Source organism: Sprattus sprattus (genome assembly GCF_963457725.1).
Source record: "Sprattus sprattus genome assembly, chromosome: 17".
Classification (NCBI taxonomy): Eukaryota; Metazoa; Chordata; class Actinopteri; order Clupeiformes; family Clupeidae; genus Sprattus; species Sprattus sprattus.
This window is the reverse complement of record NC_137915.1, coordinates 21,737,459-21,755,172: the sequence shown is the minus strand read 5'-3', so window position 1 is coordinate 21,755,172 and position 17,714 is coordinate 21,737,459. Positions and strand designations below refer to the sequence as shown.

Sequence of the window (17,714 nt, the reverse complement as noted above, 5' to 3'; positions counted from 1 at the left end):
TAAAGATTGGGCCCATAAGTGAACCTGTTTTTTCCGAGACAGATCATTTATGAGTAAGTGGTACTTAATTGTATGCACTCGATATAAGGACTTGTAAAGATTGGGCCCATAAGTGAACCTGTTTTTTCCGAGACAGATCATTTATGAGTAAGTGATACATTTTAATACTTAATTGTATGCACTTTGGTTTTTGCGGGACAGAAGTTACCGTATGGTGTGTATGTGTTATGGTGATAAACCGTTTTCGGAAAAAACATACAGTGCACGTCGAACGCAGAGTAGACTGCAGATAATTGCAATTGAGAGATTGCTTATTTTAACTCAGTGAAGAGAAGGCTTCAGCTGTTTTATTGTGTCAAAGCTTGGTGTTTAGTGATTTTTGACAAATAACTTAATTAATACTTAAAGGTCTTGTAGAATTAAATCGCAGTTTTCCCGTGTTTTACAGTGTGTGAGACTGTGATGGATGAGATAACTGGGTTTGATTGCTTTAATAGAGATGTTGTGTAGTAAGTAGGAATAATTTGTCGAAATCAGCCGTTTAATTTAAGAATTACGACTGAAATCACAAACGACCATCTGTTGACATTGAGATTCTTCAGGAGAATCTAGTAGCCTATTCATCCGTTGGCAAAAGCCAAAATGATTGGAAAACAGAAACCCACAAATAGAAGGGGTGGACGTGCTGTCCCTGAGATTGATGAAGAAACAATAATTACATCAGTAAACGGTTTTATTAATGACCATCTGAAGGTAGATGTTCTACAAAAGAAGTTAGAAACCAAATATGACATTGTGCCCGACAGTGACAATGTATGGCCTATTGACGATGCGAAGCGTGCGTGGGGAAAGATGCAGCGAGTGTCGGATAAAAGCAAATTGGCATATGCCGTCATAATTCTGAGTCAAGTTACAGGTAGGCAAAAAGCTGATGAAAAAAAGAAACTTTCTGCGGAGCTCTCAAAGTTGAAGGCCGAAAAGGCTGAGAATGACCGACAACTGGTTGTTGAAAGAAATAAAGTCAGGGCTTTAGCGGAAGATGTGAGATCGCGGAAGGCGGAGAAGCTTTTAATGATCCAGGCTGGAATTAATGCTTCTGATCAACTGACGTTACCTGGCGAGTCTGAAACACGAAGACTGTTGCAATCAGCAATGGCTCCCCACACAGACAGCGACGTGTGTGAGGACAGTGACGACGCAATGGACTCGGATAATCCAATCAAGCTGAGACCTTTAACGACCAGGCATGCCGGTGGAAATGTGACGTATGGATATAAACCGGCAAAACCTCAGGACATTGATCACTGGTCTAGAGACATAAAGCATCCTCGTAAGGCGGGCATGGAGGCATGGTCCAAAATCAACCGTCTGCGAAACATCTACCAACTCCATCCTTTAGACGGCGTCGCAATGATGTGTACAATACTCAATGCCTCTGAATCAAGCAAAATAAGGCGGGCTGTTGAAAGAGGCCTAGGAGACAGTCAACAGAAGATGGAGGAGGGCTGGCAGGCATTACGTGATTACATCCAAAGTTCCACTAACGCCACCACTGATTGGGCCAAGATAGCCGCCTGCAAACAAAGGACTAATGAGGCTGTTGATGACTTTTCACAAAGATTCATTGAAACCTTTTTAAGACACTCAGGCATGAGTGGTTTGACAGAGGAGAACATTGGAACAAGCGACAATGGTGCTCTCAAGGCTAATCTGTTGCACAGTCTTAATCCAGAGGTGAAACAGGCTGTCAAGATGACCACACCTGCATGGGAGGATACCACGTTTACTTTCGAAATGCTTATCAACGTGGCAAGAAGGATGGAACGGGATGTCGAACACAAACTCAGATGCGTCAACACCTGGGATTCGAATTTGGAACAGGAGTGCATGTTGAGACTTTTAAATGCACAAAAGCCTAAACAACAGCAACAATACAAACCACAGTATGAACCCAGAGACAGATCATATGAAACATGTCATAAGTGTGGGAAACATGGCCATTGGGCGAAACAGTGCAACACTCAGAAACGTGGCAGATATACAGCTCGCTATAACCATCACAAAGAGGGTGATGAGGAGAGCAATGATGATGAAGATATATTCAGAAGGTTTGCGAAGTTGACGGATCATCAGAGACAGACCATTATGTCCGCGATTCCGGGAAACTAAGTCTGCCCTCCTTACGGTCTCTTACGGTGGCTGAAAGCCAGCAGCTTGACAAAGATGATGTGTGTGTGCCTAATGATAAAGATGGTCTAGGTTCGGTGCAAGAAAAGGCACAGGAATCTGAGGAGTCATTGATTCCAGACGTGGGAACACACACAGCACCGGAGTCAGTGGAAGATGCAGGCGAAGCTGAGGAAGTCATAAAGAGAACTGTAGGTTTGGAGGGCCAAGGCTTCAATCCTAACAACCTGATAATTGTTGAGAGTCAAGACTGTCCATTAAACACTGGAGAAGTGCAGATACCGCCAGTGGAGAGACAACGACTACAGCCATGTGACAGGAAGAATTTGAAGTGTAAGACAACACACAGAGCACTGTCACTTTCCCAAACTGCAGTCATGGTGAAGGGGGAAACCAAATTGGACAAATTCACCAACCCCATAGAGCGCATGCCTCCAGAACAACCACCTCTGGCGGGCCGCAAAGAAAAAACTTATGATTACGGATAATTTAAGTCATGTCTTTTTGTTAATCATGTCATTACTTTTAGCAATGATATGATGATTGGATGGGAATTTTAGATGCTGACTTAATTATGAACTTGACTACGAGATATTTTTTTACTACAAGATTTTTATTTTTTGACGACATCAGCCATCAGCATGAGAACAACGTCGCCAAGGCGTATCGAGTGGATGGCGACCATGATCCCGATGGTGATGTCCGGCATTCCAAATGCTTCCTCCTTATGCGACAGCCACCACCTGCACCCCTGCACACGCATATGCCCATGCCGAAGGAGAACATTCATGTTGGGTGTGCAGATTGCTACCCTAGCCCAACGCTTCTTTGCAGCCGTCATTCTAAACTATGGTATTACCGTGGTGATGGATGAGTTCAGAGAAGTAGCCTCAATTATGGACAAGATTGCGAATGACGCCGCAGGAGCCTTGTCCATAGTCAACAGAGATTTCAGTATGCAACTATCAAGTTTTTCAATGTGCATTAATACCACTACACTATAGGAATATACATTGAAACCACTACACTACACTATGAAGACATGTGTGTTTGTACTAGAACAATGTTTGATTATGTTTAATCGTGATGTAACATTGATCGATGATCATAGGGGGGTTGTCAGATTTAACCACTACACTATAAGAACATGTGTTCTGTTCTAAAACTTTTTACCACTACACTATGGGAACACATGTTTGTTGACATTTTGTAACAATGTTGGATTGTTTTGATCACTATGTCTGATGATGTTCGTTATGGTTTTGTTAGGTTTTATTGTGATCATGATGTAAGATTGATCGATGATCATAGGGGGGAATTGTTAGATATCACTGAGTTGATGCACTCAAACTAGCTTCCTGCTATTCATGAGGATTTAATCAAGGTACTCATTCACTGTGATTAAATCAGGTTCAATCATCCACTCAGAAATAGTACCCACCTCTAGACACACCCTTTCCCTCCCATATCCTGGATGACTGTATAAATACCTGTTACTCCTCTCAGTATGTTGAGAGAGACCTATCGTGTACCATGCGATTGGATTGTCCTGTGACGCTGAAATAAACATATTTCTACTGTTGGACACTCTCCCAAGTTTCCTGATTATCTGCAAACCTGACCTTGGATCCAGGACTAAGACAGACTTGTTTCATACCCTTCCGTTAAAGAAAGAAATACCCGCAATGGTCACTGAAATAACTTGAAACTGACAAAGGTAATAATAAATAAAAATGTAATGAAAATTAACTTATCAAAATCAGACATTGCTTTTGAATTGTTGTTCAACAGAAATTTTTTAAAAATGAGACTAATGAAACTGGCCTGGACAAAAATGATGGTACCCTTAACTTAATATTTTGTTGCACAACCTTTCGAGGCAATCACTGCAATCAATCAATTTCTGTAACTCTCAATGAGACTTCTGCACCTGTCAACAGTTATTTTGGCCCACTCCTTGTGAGCAAACTGCTCAAGCTGTCTCAGGCTTGAAGGGTGCCATCTCAAGACTGCCTGTTTCAGCTCCATCCACGGATGTTCAATAGGATTTTGATCAGGGCTCATAGAAGCCACTTCAGAATAGTCCAATGGTTTGCTTTTAGACATTTTTGGGTGATTTAGCTGTGTGTTTTGTGTCATTATCCTGTTGGAGGACCCATGACCTGCGACTGAGACCCAAGCTTTCTGACACTGGGCAGCACATAAAGGGCCTGATAACAGCTTTGAAGACACCTGTAATGCTAATTAGAGGACATGACTTAGTTTAACATGTCCCTATGGTCAAATTATGTTCAATCTTTTCTAGGGGTACCATCATTTTTGTCCAGGCCAGTTTCATTAGTTTTTTTAAATTATTATTCTGTTGAACAACAATTCAAAAGCAATGTCTGATTTTTATAAGTTCATTTTCAGTACATTTTTACTTATTATTACCTTTGTCAGTTTCAAGTTATTTCAGTGACCATTGTGGGTTTTTCTTTCTTTAATGGAAGGGTACCACAATTTTGTCCACATCCATAGACGTCAGTAAAAAATGTCCCCATAGACAGCTTACAATAGAATTGTCTATTTCCAAATCTTAAAGGGCCTGCGTCTGAATTCAAGCACAATGACAGACAACTTTATTACATGCCAGGAACTATTCGTTTTACTACAAAGCTGTGAAGGACACAACACTCAGTGCTTAGTGCAGGATATGCCCGCTTGGTCGGTCATGCCAAGACAATAGGCAGGTCTTACAGAGTGCAGCAACTCCAGTTTCTACAGAATGAGGCATGTTTCCCTGGAGGCACCCAGAGGGCTCTGGATTGTGCAGATGCTTTACATTCAAAGCCTTCTTTCAACTGTAATGTTCATAAGGTAAAGGGCTTAGGGGCGGGACAACTTGCCATCGGCCAGAGAAGAAACCGTATGAAAAGTCATAATCAAAACCTCTAATGTGAAGCTTGTTAAAGACAGCAATTTAAAATGTAAAAAAAATGTATGATTACCAAATAACGCTCTGTATGTGTAAGTATCAGATCAGGTGTAGTTTGTGCCTTTGAAAGAGACTCTTTTACATATCTAACCATGCAGCAATAAAAGCTTTTTATATTACTGATTTTTGAGTGTCTTGAATACCAGACCAGTACATACTTGCTTCTTTCACTTGTAAAACAGCAGTCCAAAAATGAACTAATCGAACTGTTATTATTAAACCAAAAGTGTGGTAAGCACAGGCAAAAGATGTTTCCTGGTGGGGAAGTAAAATAACCCCCCCAAGCATTGCCTGTGCTTGCTAAAGGGAAATATATATATTTTTTGTTGTTGTTTGTTGCCACCTGTAATGGTTAAGTAACCAAGAAACACAGGTTATCCCAAACGGTTTACAAGCATGTCCTGCCCAATTCTCCTGGTCGGTGTGCTGCTGAACACCTGCTTAAAACAGAAAAAGATCTGAGCATGGTCAATCTGACTGGAAATCACCTAAATAGAAGTCACAATGGCTAAGCCAGATCTACCAAAAAATCTTTCCAACTCCTATACTTGTTCCATTACTTTGCATCCACTACTATAATGGCATTTTACTCATGAACAGGACACCATAGATAGGAGCAGTTATAAACGGTATTGTGTATAAAATAACTTCAAAGCTGTCCAATTCCAAATGAAGTATAATTTAATAAACTAAAAAAAAACAGAGCACGTCATAACCAGAATGGGACAATAACAATGAAAACAATATCAGGCAGAGAAAGTTAAGAGCTTGCACTAGTTGAGGAGGCAGTAATATTCAGTTCTTGTAGCTTCTCTGTCAACGATCCCTCCGTTGGTTCTGCAGATTCTGTCAGGGGTTCCAAGAACCTGCGACCCGCTACTTTCTTTCCCGTCAGCGGATCCACGACGTTGCCCACTTTGTACACAATCTCCGCAAGTTCGTGATTAACATGCTTGGACTTCTTTTCGGGTAAAGCTTTCAAAAGAACTATGTCTCCCACAATACACTGCTGCAAAGCATCATGTGCAAAGTATGTCTTCCGTTTGTTATAGTACTGTAAGGGGTAGAAAGGTACGAATACGTTCATTATGCCGACACCAAATTCAGAAAACGTCCTTAATGTTAAAATAAAGATCAAATGTGCTCCTAATAGGAACCACACTTACCTTAAGAAGATACGGGTCCAATACGAGCCTAGTAACACGGACCTTAGCAGTCTTCACCATCTTTGTACCAATCACTCTACCGATTACCCACTTAGCATGAACAGATGCTTGTTTCACAGACATCTCTCCTCTACGTCGTAGAAGCCTACAAATATAAACAAAACAAATAAAATCAAACAGGTTAGAGAAACTGGCGTTAACGTTGGCAAACGCTCACAAAAATGCACGACAACGCTAACGTTAGCTGCCGCATCGAGATAGCTAGCATGCATACAGCATTAAAACAGTTAATTGTAAACCCACAAGTAAGTGTCATCGAAACGTTAATAGCAAAACGGTTCCTTAAGACAAAGTTGTGCACCATCAATTAGTTGTCTTGGTATGAAAATAACGTTAAGATAACTCGAACTTGGCCAGTGCTACCGAGGAACTTATCTCCCTGGCAATTGTGAAGCGTAAATTCAAACCTCTACATCTATCAACACAACTTGTGCTGAAGCTATAATAAGAATATAGATACAACTTTCATATTTCCATATACTTTCATATTAAGGGCTTACTTAATATGTTACGAAGGTCAAGCACCCACAGTCAGTCCACCGTCACATTAGGCTAACAACTTCACGCCGCCTTACGACGCTTGGTAATGACGGAAGTACGGGCAACGAGAAGTGACATACATTGTTTTGCGAACCATGTGTCGACAAAGGCGTTTGAATCCTGACAAAAATCCAACCTTGACATTAAGTAATAATTTAATTCCAGTTGTGGTTTTGCATTTTCACGCAAATAGCCTAAATATTTCTTTCATTTCCAATTTTAAACTTACATTTAATTAGCCCAGACATATACATATATGGATCTAATATCACAAACAGTTTAGGTTTAAAAACGTTTTAAATTACTTTTATGTGAATCGTGTTTTCTATGCTTGACATGAAACTGAACCATAATATACAATGGAGATACAATATGTCTTCTCTGTTTTAGGACTAGGTCTTACAATCCCTGGTTGATTTGCACTCCTGAGATGTGAAGTGGGTTGATGCAGACATGCAAGGTGTTTCCAGGTAAGAATCATGGTGCTGTCTGTGGGACAAAAGGGTTAAAGCCTTATTGGAGTCATCAGGTGGGCACCCGTCTTTCTCCGGTGTTTCGATGATAGGCCCACAACACCTCCAGAGGGCTCATCGGCAACACCTGGCATCCCTGATGTGCCCCCCTCTGCTTTAACCCTTCTGCGCCACAGATGCTATTTTGGGGCCCAGGTGGCGTCTCTCTAGCCTGGTGACACCAGCCTACGTATTTCCGCCTGAATTGATTTCAAGCTCATACTCAGTCTGGCCCAACCCCATTGACAATCGTCTCCAGAACTCAAAATTTTGCAGGACCAATCAGCGAACAGTTCAGAGCTGTGACGCAAAACTCGCCTTGGAGGAAAAGACACGAAAAGCTATCAGAAAAGTTGTCTCAACTCTCGAGAACATCAGAAAATTAAAAGGAGAACAAGAGTATTTTCTTGTAAGTTTTATGATTGGAAAGGACGTCGTAGCTCTTCTCCCAACTGGCTTTGGGAAGAGTTTAATCTACCGAATGCTTACTAAACGTTGCTGATTGGTTAAGGGAACTCCAATGATTTTAAACCTCAAGATAAGCACCCGCCGATCTTGGAAACCAAAATGCATTGGGTTGGCCCAGACTGAAAGACGGAATGAAATGGAGTCACAGGCTGGTAATGGCCAGGCTAGCGTCTCTCCTCTTCAGCTGCGCTTGAGAGGGCTTTGATGGCTTGGCGTTGGACTTGGCCTCAAATTCCCAAATCCTTAAGCAGCCTGGTAGTTGCCTTATTCACAAAGCCTCTGCAGCCGACTTCCACTGGGCAAACTTTGGCTTTCCAATCACGTTGCAGCATCAGCTGCCAGCTCAGCGTACTTAAGGCTCTTTCCTTCGTAGGCTACCTCTACATTGTCCTCACAGGGCACGGTCAGCTCTACAATGTACGCCTTCTTAGTTGAGGAGGACCAGAGCACGAGGTCTGGTCTGAGGTTGGTAGTGGCGATCTCTGGTGAAAAGCAGAGCCTTTTACTCAGATCCAGCACGAGTCTCCAGTCTCGCGCTCCTCCCAGCTGACCCAGGTCTGATGTTGTACTGGCCTTGGTCTTGGTTGGCATTGCACCTTCACAGACGAAACCTCTTGCAGATGTAGGATGGGATGATGGAGGTAGGGCATTGATGGTCGTCCGTCTGGTCCCCAGCATAGCTGCAAGGCACTTCAGCACTTGGTTGTGCCACCAGGTGTAACGGCCTTGAGTCAGGCCTGTCTTGCAGCCAACCATGATGTGTTTAAGGTTTGCTGGAGACGGGAAGTGTGGGCACGTTTGATCTTCTCCGTAACATTGTTGAAGGTTACTGGGAGATGGCAAGAACCCATATGGTGCTCGTAAGATGAAGCTGGTGTGAAATGCTTCCATACTCCACAGTTCCTTCCAGGAGAATTCCTTCTCTCAACTCCCTCCCACCTCATCCACTGTCCCTGTTTTGATTGGGAGACAGCCTTTGTGCAACTTGTTGCCTGCTCTTGCTGGCACACCTCCTCAATGACCAGACCTCTGCGCTGAGATGGAGCTGCCTTGTGCCAAGATGGTCTGCTCTCTCCGAGGCCAAAGCCTCCTCTCCCCTGTTGCACAAAGCCAACGATGTCACTGTGCCTTAGGTCTGCCTTTGCCTGCTCTGTAGCTGCGCTTCCGGTCGCCAGAGTAGGAGCTGTGTGGGCTACACATGGGTCACAGGATTCTGTCAGTGTCATTTCCAGCCTTACTTTGGAGCACTTGAATTCCTCTGTAAGACTGGACAGAGGCAGCTCCAGAATGCCTCTTCCATGCAGCCCTATGTTGCTGAAGCACCTGGGAAGAACCAGACACTTTTTGGCAAACGAGCTGATCAGCCTCTCCAGTTTTTCAACCTTTGAGATAGGGACCTCCTAGATGGTAAGAGGCCACATCAGCCGGGGTAGAAGACCAAATTGAAGGCATCAGAGCTTTAACCTGCCAGGAAGCAGGGACTTGTCGATACTCTTAAGGCCCCAGATTGTGTCCTGCCTAAGCTGGTCCACATGATCTTTGTCCTTTAGGTTGGCATCATACCAGTGCCCTAGGCTCTACACTGGCTCCTCCGACACTGTTGGTATGCGTTGCCAATGAAAAGGCGCTGCTCTGACAGCTTGCCCTTGACAACTGAAATGCTCCTGGATTTGCTTGGCTTCATTTTCATCCGGGCCCACTTGATGTTCTCCTGAAAGATTTGGGTGTTGATAAGAGAATAATGGGAGATGGCAAAATAAACTGCCTAGTAGTGGGCCTTTCACTCCCCCAATTCTGCTGGGCTTTAGTTTGCACGAGCCCCTTTCCGCATAAGTGTCGCCAGCCAAGCATGATCAGATCAACCGGTCTGTCACCTCCCTGTCCCATGGCAGCCTTCAAAAGCCTGGATAGCTCAGTCGCTAGAGTACCAGACTTTTAAACTGAGGGTCCAGGGTTCAAGTCCCTGTTCAGGCTAAACAATTAAACCATCCTGCATCACCTGAAATCATTGATTGATTCTTCACCTGTTTCAAACGGTAGTCTGTGTGAGACAGAAGGAAGGCTCAGAAGCGCCTGTTGGTCAAGAAGACTTATTTCCGCTGGAGAACGTATTGAAACCGGACGTCGTCACTTCTCTCCGGTCTTTGGTTGGTTAAACCTTGTTATCTGACCTGAACAGAAAATGAATTAATTAAAAACTACTAATCTGACATGGTGTAAACGCTTGATTAGCACGCTAACTGTGTATTTTGGTCATATAGCTTCGTAAAACAAGTTTTACGTCCGGTTAACAAGTCACTTGTGTTTTTAGATGTATGACTTCGTAAAAGTTCGGTTAACAAGTCAGTTGAGTATTGAGCCATGTTCTTAACAAAAATAATAAATAAATAAATAACACGATCGTTTAAAGGTCAGGCGACCAACACAAGTTCTCAACGAAAAAGTAAGGAGGAGTTAATCACCCACTTCCGGTTTCAATTAGTTTTCCAGCGGCAACACGTCTTCTTGGCCGACAGCGCCCTTCCGTGTGGCGTCGTGGCTTAGATGGTCAAAGCGCCTGTCTAGTAAACAGGAGATCCTGGGTGCGAATCCCAGCGATGCCTTATTTACACGTCATCCTGAGCATTCTAGTGACTTAGCTTGTTGGCTGCTTACCTACTGAGTTGCTCTAGCCAAGAGTGGGCCTTTTACTTCTCAAATTCTTAGCGACGATAGAGCTGAGGCTGGGCTTCAGTTTCCTGACCTAGAGGACTCTGGCCTTGTCCGAGATGTTTCTGGGCAGGGACTTTGCCAGACTTAGCAGTTAGCAACTTGGTATTCAGGATCAGCCTTGTCCTCACCACGATCCAAATCTTCAGGACAGAGACTTTGCACAAGCCCCTTTCCGCATAAGTGTCGCCAGCCAAGCATGATCAGATCAACCGGTCTGTGACCTCCCTGCCCCGCAACATCTGTCAGAAGCCTGGATAGCTCAGTTGGTAGAGCATCAGACTTTTAATCTGAAGGTCCAGGGTCCAAGTCCTTGTTCAGGCTTTACATTTACATTTATACCATCCTCTTCCTCAAAACGCTAAACCAGGGCCCTTCAATATGGGGCCCCCCTTGTAATGCTTTAGACTAGCCCCCAGAGTGACCTCCGGTAGCCTCATTCAGTTTGTGACTATTGCTAATTGTACACTCTCACGTGCAGTGGGTGGCTGTATGCACCCATATAGGTAGTGTTATATTTCTTTCCTACTCTGATATATATGGCCAGAAAACCTTTGCCTGTAAGTATTTTCTTAAACAGTTGATCAGTTATTACTTAGAAATATTACTTCTTGTGGAAACCACTTGTAATGAACCGTAGTTTGTTCGAATTGTTTACTTTGATTAATATGCTAAACGCTAGCGCGGTGTCTAACGTAATTTCTATCACAGTTAAACATGCAATGCTAAGTGATTGTTTTTAGAAACGAATATTACGAGATGAGATTACCAAGATTACTCTGTATGTCTGCTCAGTTTTACAGTGCTTCTTAAGAAAAGGTTTGAAAAGAACTTCAAGTTTAGACTTTCTCTTGGGAAAACTGTTATCTATCTGCCAAGCCAATTTAGCAGGCTAGAGGGACCATGCCACAAACAGAGAAGCACGGGCAGAATAGAAAAAAAAGAATAGGTGCGCTTGGAAGTTGTTTGCCAGTTAAATTAATGAAATTCTAAACAACTGATATAGTTCACCTGAACTGAGTGAAATTTGAAACACTTTTCCTTGATAAAATACCATGCACTTTTAAGTTGTTGCAATTCTATTAATTGAAGAGCCCTGCGCTAAACCATCCTCGTGAAATTCCTGTCGTGTGAAAGACACTAGTAGGCTACTAGTAGCATGAAGATGCATCTCACCTGACCTGGCTGCGTTGTCTGTCGCATGCTATTGTGAGAGACTGGCCGGCTTCGTTTCATTGCTTTCCTAATTTCCTCACGCACGTCCCTCTGCTCTGCAGGCATTGACCGCTGAACCACTTGTGATGTCTGTTTTATTGTTCCATGGTTTGGTTAATTCTCTGCTATGTCTTTAGATCTCTTTGAAACTGATGCAGTGTATGACTACATTTGAGAATACATCTTTTATAATCTTCTATAATCTGTACCACAAATTATAATTGTGTTGTAGATTATTATCTCTGTGTAGCTCTGATCAGTCGATTCTTATCAAGACATGCCAAGCCATAAATGCAAATAAGAAAATGTAAGAAAAGATAACACAACATTAATTTGAATAAGAAAAGTGTTTATTTCATGTATGAACAGGATCTCCAGACTAATGAATGCAGTGATGCACGTAAATACGTAGAGCTGAATACAATATTATTCTTTATACAGTATTCAGATCCAATCACACACATCATTAAGAAAACTTTAGAAAGAAAACCTATTCATTTTTTCTCCCAAAAATATAACTGGGGGTTCAGGCCCTGGGCTCTGTAAAGCACCTTGGGACAATTGTATTGTTTTGCTGCTATATAAATAAAATTACCTAAGTGTTTTCTGATTTAATTTCATGCACATATATTGGCACATGATAACAAACAGAGTACTCTGAACTCAGGATACATAAATCCTTTCCTCAACAGGAGGCTGTAGATACTCACTGTTTTTATAGCAACCCAGTCGTGATTCATTTCCCAATTCTCATTAAACACACTAATTCTAAAATGTATAAATAGTTTGACCACACAGCAAAACTCATGCTTTTGGGAGAGAGAGTTTGCTCAAATGAGACGTTTGTTTTCCTCCAGGTAGTTATGGGAGTCTCCTTCGAAAGGCAGTGGGGGAGGGTGATTGAGAAGGCCTGTGACGAAGATGATGATAGTTCCGAGCGTCATGACTGGAGTAACTAGGAAGAAGCAGAGGCGGTCTACTGTCCGGGCTATGCCACTCCAGCTATCCTTTTCCTTTGAGGTTTAGAAAATTAAAGGAAAAGATTAAGGTGTGTAGACAAATAATCAAGAACATAAAGCTGAGTGTGAAAAGTACAGCATAAGGGTAGGTTTCCAAAACAACAAAGAGAGATAGCAATCCTTTATTTGTTATGTCAAAAAGTAATGCACAAAACCCTGCTGCTGTCAAAACCCTGCACTGCTTAATATAGAAATTATAAAAAAGTGTAAAAATTGCTATGGCCAAATGTATAAAATGTCCTGTCAGATGTAGGCTCTTACCTCATTGTAGTCATTTTTGTCATGCATGTGCTTGACTATATAATTAGCTCCATCCACAGCAGGCTTCATCTCAGCGTACAGCTGTTGGGTCACCTCACTGTCAGAGTCAAGGTTTGACTTGCATACTGAATGAGAAAATTAATTCAATACATACTCAGTTAGTTGTAAGTCGTTTCTCTCTAGGTACCATCCAGAATGCAAATACAACTAATATACACACAGCAGATCATAGGCTAAGCTGATTTCATGCCAATGCCAAAAATCAACAACTAAAAGATAACTGTCCATCATCAGTATATTTACTAGTCTGTTATTATTTTAGTGAAATTTCTGTGGTATTGTATTGGAATATGTATGGTATAATAAACAAGACCTTTTTTAGGAGCTATGTAAGGTATTGTTGCTGGTATCGTCAGGCAAGCAAGTCTTTGTCGCAAGCTTATTCGTTCACTTACTTGAGGGTGTGGCACGGGTTTCCAGGCCATGTCTCTTTGACTGCTGCTCAAACATGAGCTCACTACGGGACTTCACACAGTGATACTCGTCTGCCTTAGCGATGTAACCCACAGAGCTAGAGCGCCGCTGAAGGGCCCCGTCCCATTTGGGCTCACTGTCTGCAGGACGGGACATGAACAGCTTGCGTGGCAGCCACACCAGGAAGAACTGGAGAGTAGGTGGGTAAATATGTAAGAAGTCTGTATTCATACAAATAATGAACTGTAATCACATAATCTAGACAAGACAGTGTCAGTATGTGTGTGTCTGTGTATGTCTCTGTGTGTGTGTGTGTGTGTGTGTGTTTGTGTGTGTGTGTGTTTGTGTGTGTGTCCTCTGCACCTACTTCTTTGGTCCACTCAGACATGACGTGAGTGCTGGGTGTACGGAAGTGGAGATTCAGCACGATAACACAGTTTAGCACCACCACTGTGACCAGCACCATGATGAACATCAGATACCTGTGTAATCCAAAGGCATTGACCACTGGCATCAGAACTTTAACAATCGGAAAGCAAGTTTTAACAAAGTTAGTAACTTCACATAATACAAAAGATCTTAAGTATATCTGTATGCTTGTCACTCACTCTCAATCCCATTGATAGTTACCTGTGCCATGCATTTTGAAAACTATGCAACAATGTTTGAAAGATTGTTTTAGGATTTTCCCGTTGTACAGTATTTTCAAAGTTGGACATATGCATACTTCTGTATTGTCTGTTAGCTTAGCACAGATAATAAGAGATAATAAGAGCAGCTGGTTTGGTCTATATGAATGCGAATATCAAAATATTGCCATTTACATACTTCACAATTAGAGGAACCGCCATTGATGTCTCAGGAAGACGTTGTGAAATCAGCAGCAGGAAGACAGACTGGGCCAGAAGCACAGAGATGGACAGTGTCATCTTCTCACCACCTAGGCAAAGCAAGAAAGCTCACAGGGTTAAGTTAATGTGCCTGTCCACACCATGCACAATTTCAAAACACAGTTATCTCCTATATGTCACATTTTCACTAGTACCTCATCTCGCTAGCCTTCTGATAAAGCCACAAATATGGCTGCATGGCCCACTTAGACTAGAGGACAAATCTATATACACTACTTAAGTGTCAGTCTCTAATGTATGTGTCACTCACTGTCCGCAGGAAGGAAGTAGACCAGTGAGGCCATGAAGGAGATGAGCACACAGGGAATGATGATGTTGACGATGTAGAACAACGGCTTGCGCTTGATGATTAGATAAAAAGTAATATCCTGGTGCTTGTTGCTCTCCTCTGGTATGCTCTTGTAGGTATTTCTCCTGGCTGGTTTGTGAATGATCTCCCACTCTCCATTCTCTGCAAAGAAAGAATAAAAGAACGAAAGTTAGGAAGAGAGAACAAACCAACATATTTCACGTTGTGAAGGGGGTACGCTATGTGCCTGTTGTATGGCTGCGCTGACCTGTAAAACTGGCAGGGTCAATGACGATCCACTCAACAGTGTAACTGCTATCGTCTTCAATGTCTGATTTCAAATGCATGCTAATCTCCTTGGCGTTGTACGTCAAAGAGCTGAAAGAACAAAATGACAATGCATTAATTAGGTCTCTCTTAGTTCAATGGAATAAAAAAGACTGGAATCCCATACCTGAATTTTAGTGAGCAGTTTTGCCAGTCAAAGGGGAAGTAGTTGACATTGATGGTACATGAGCTTCGGAATATAGCAGGGGGCAGCCAGTATATAAACCCAGACTCATATACCACAACGTTGGAGTAGTATGCCACCTGAAACTGGGCGTCATTGCTGTGGTAAGGAGGATGGAGAGGACAACTCAGACATTAGTGCATTATTTAATCTCATGACTTGCAAGGAACCTACAACGCATCACCCACCCATGTCACCCATGTCCATTCAAATGTTTACACTACCAAAATAGAAAAAGAATGTAGAGAATGCCTTACTTGTTCTCCAGAACAATATCTGGTAGCCAGACCATACTAGCAGGCAAACGCAGCTCTGCAATCCCATCAAACTCTGATGAATTCCATGAAAGCCTGTAATCATCCCACCCCTGTACATATAAACATAGGCAAATGTGAATGCTCTCTAATGCGTAATTAAAATCTGATATTGCAAAGCAGCATTTATAAAACTGCCATTAACTGTATGCAGCTTTGTGTTGTGAACTACACATTAGTGTAGCTGCCAGATATCAGTCACACTCTTGTTAGTTCAGATAGTTAAGACTCATATGCCAGAAAGAATATATATACACAAAACCTTTCACCTGATAAGTAGAAGATGCGCATTTACTTACATGTTCCATCCATACATTTGTCAGGAGGGTTTCATCAACTTCTTTCTACAAAAATGTACTCAGATTATATTATACAGACATTGCGACCTGTGTGTGTGTGTGTGTGTGTGTGTGTGTGTACGGCGTGTGTGCGCGTGAGAGGTAGAGAGAGAACAAGTGAGAGAGAAGGAAACTGGTACATTGTGTTAACTTGGTCTGTCATATCAAATAATTGTATTCTATATAGAAAACAAGCAAGTACAAGACTCCTTATGTTTACAACAAGCCTCACTCTAACTTACTAGGGAGATGAGGTTTGAGAGAGTCATGCCCAGGTTAATTGGCACCACTTCATTTTTGTTTTTCACTGGGCGGAGCTCCTTGTTATAGCCGCGCTCCTTGAACATATAGTTAATGAGGCGCTCCTCTTCATTCCTACCCTGGCATTCTGAAACATGAGATTGGGACACACACTAATGCTGTGTTTGAGTCAAAAATAGTCACAGAAGCAGACAATGTAGAGTTGGCTCCAGTAAGGTATGAACAACAAAAAAGGCAATGCAGAGATCTGTCAGAGTCTGAGAAGTACCAAAGTACCTGTAGACTTTCTGCTGCCAGGTGAGACAGCGCTAACCAGCACATTCAATGTAAACATTCAGTTCAAACTTTCAAAAAAAAAATCGTACTTTTCTTTTGAACAATTAAACGGAAAGCCCAATGAAACCACTGTCAGTATCTGATGATCAATGGTTTACAAATTTCGCTGACTCAGCTGTCTGCTAAAAGAATAGTCAAATAGTACTTACTGTTATTGCCAAATACACAAACAGAAAAAACTATGTAACATGAAGAAAACCAGAACAATGGCTTAATAAAAAAAAGACATCTGGAGTATCATGTGAAGGAAAGCAGGATGTTCACAATTCTGTTGCCTTTAGAGTAAATTCCATGACATACATCAACACATGTACATACTGCTCACATGTTTATGTCCTCATGACACACACACAAAACAAACACAATTTTCCTTAAAGCACCATATCATAATAAACTGCATTGTATGTCAGGCAGGTCACAAGGTTATCAGTGCAACATATTATAGTAGACCTACAATCAATTGCAACATCTCGCTTGTTGGTCAAGCTTGATTTTATATTAAGCCTACGTTTTTACCGGGTTCGAAAAACTCTCGATTCCATTCATCATTCATGAAATCATGCATAAAACCGTACCTGACGCAAGAACAAATAAGGCAAACAGAGAAGATATGAGCTTCATAGTTGGTCGTTTTCTTCAGCTACCATGTAAAGAATGGCAACAACTTAAACGTCCTCTGCTGTGACTGATGGTAGCAGGTGTCTGGTCTGACTAACTGAGAGAAAATATAGACATACGATCCTCGACTTCCGCTGCAAAGTTACAGTGGCTTAGTTTACAAAAGTGTCGAGAGCGACTCTGCCTGGAAAAGCCGCACGAGACAGATTTAAATTGCGCTTCGATTTTCTGTATTGTTAGGTCCAAGGTTAGGTCATGTTTCTATGAACATGACAGACTGCAGAGTCTCGAAATAAAAAAAGTGATTGCTCGTCCCTTTGAAAGCATTTGTCAAAAGACAGCTGAGCCAATAGCAACTGTATCTCTGCCGTTGAAAAGAAGATGGAGGACAAAAATGCCTTTCAAATGGATATGCATGAGTAGTTTGCTCACCACTACAATTAACATGCAGCATATATCTACACGTGTTTGTGTTTTGTTATTTTGTTTATTTATTACAGTGCATGAAATGCCCTGTATTGTTATAGGCTTCTTCTTATAATTCTTTT

At 42.0% G+C, this 17,714-nt stretch overlaps 2 protein-coding genes across 2 annotated transcripts; both read right to left on the bottom strand.

The window, feature by feature from the left end:
* Nucleotides 1-5,796: 5,796 nt before the first annotated feature.
* mrps17 (mitochondrial ribosomal protein S17) lies at nt 5,797-6,961 on the bottom strand. The gene is made up of 3 exons (XM_080854974.1): nt 6,891-6,961; nt 6,331-6,475; nt 5,797-6,218 (listed from the first exon to the last, which is right to left on the bottom strand). The coding sequence occupies exons 2-3, from the start codon at nt 6,451-6,453 to the stop codon at nt 5,925-5,927; spliced, it is 417 nt and encodes a 138-aa protein (XP_080711100.1). The 5' UTR covers nt 6,454-6,475; nt 6,891-6,961; the 3' UTR covers nt 5,797-5,924.
* A 5,205-nt stretch (nt 6,962-12,166) lies between these two features.
* chrnd (cholinergic receptor, nicotinic, delta (muscle)) lies at nt 12,167-17,415 on the bottom strand. Its single transcript, XM_080854895.1, has 12 exons — nt 17,124-17,415; nt 16,194-16,339; nt 15,913-15,957; nt 15,557-15,666; nt 15,243-15,398; nt 15,057-15,166; nt 14,750-14,950; nt 14,417-14,528; nt 13,956-14,070; nt 13,570-13,777; nt 13,115-13,239; nt 12,167-12,847 (listed from the first exon to the last, which is right to left on the bottom strand). The coding sequence occupies exons 1-12, from the start codon at nt 17,167-17,169 to the stop codon at nt 12,665-12,667; spliced, it is 1,557 nt and encodes a 518-aa protein (XP_080711021.1). The 5' UTR covers nt 17,170-17,415; the 3' UTR covers nt 12,167-12,664.
* Between the last annotated feature and the right edge of the window lie 299 nt (nt 17,416-17,714).

Bases quoted from the DNA above. Each gene is read 5' to 3' on its own strand.
- chrnd (XM_080854895.1), bottom strand. From the start codon at position 17,169: ATGAAGCTCATATCTTCTCTGTTTGCCTTATTTGTTCTTGCGTCAG. The intron at 15,167-15,242 runs GTATGGGATTCC...TTGTTCTTTCAG, and splicing joins AACTGCTCACTAAAATTCAG to CTCTTTGACGTACAACGCCA. The intron at 13,240-13,569 runs GTAAGTGAACGA...TTTCTCATTCAG, and splicing joins AACCCGTGCCACACCCTCAA to TATGCAAGTCAAACCTTGAC.
- mrps17 (XM_080854974.1), bottom strand. From the start codon at position 6,453: ATGTCTGTGAAACAAGCATCTGTTCATGCTAAGTGGGTAATCGGTAGA. The intron at 6,219-6,330 runs GTAAGTGTGGTT...TACCCCTTACAG, and splicing joins TGGACCCGTATCTTCTTAAG to TACTATAACAAACGGAAGAC.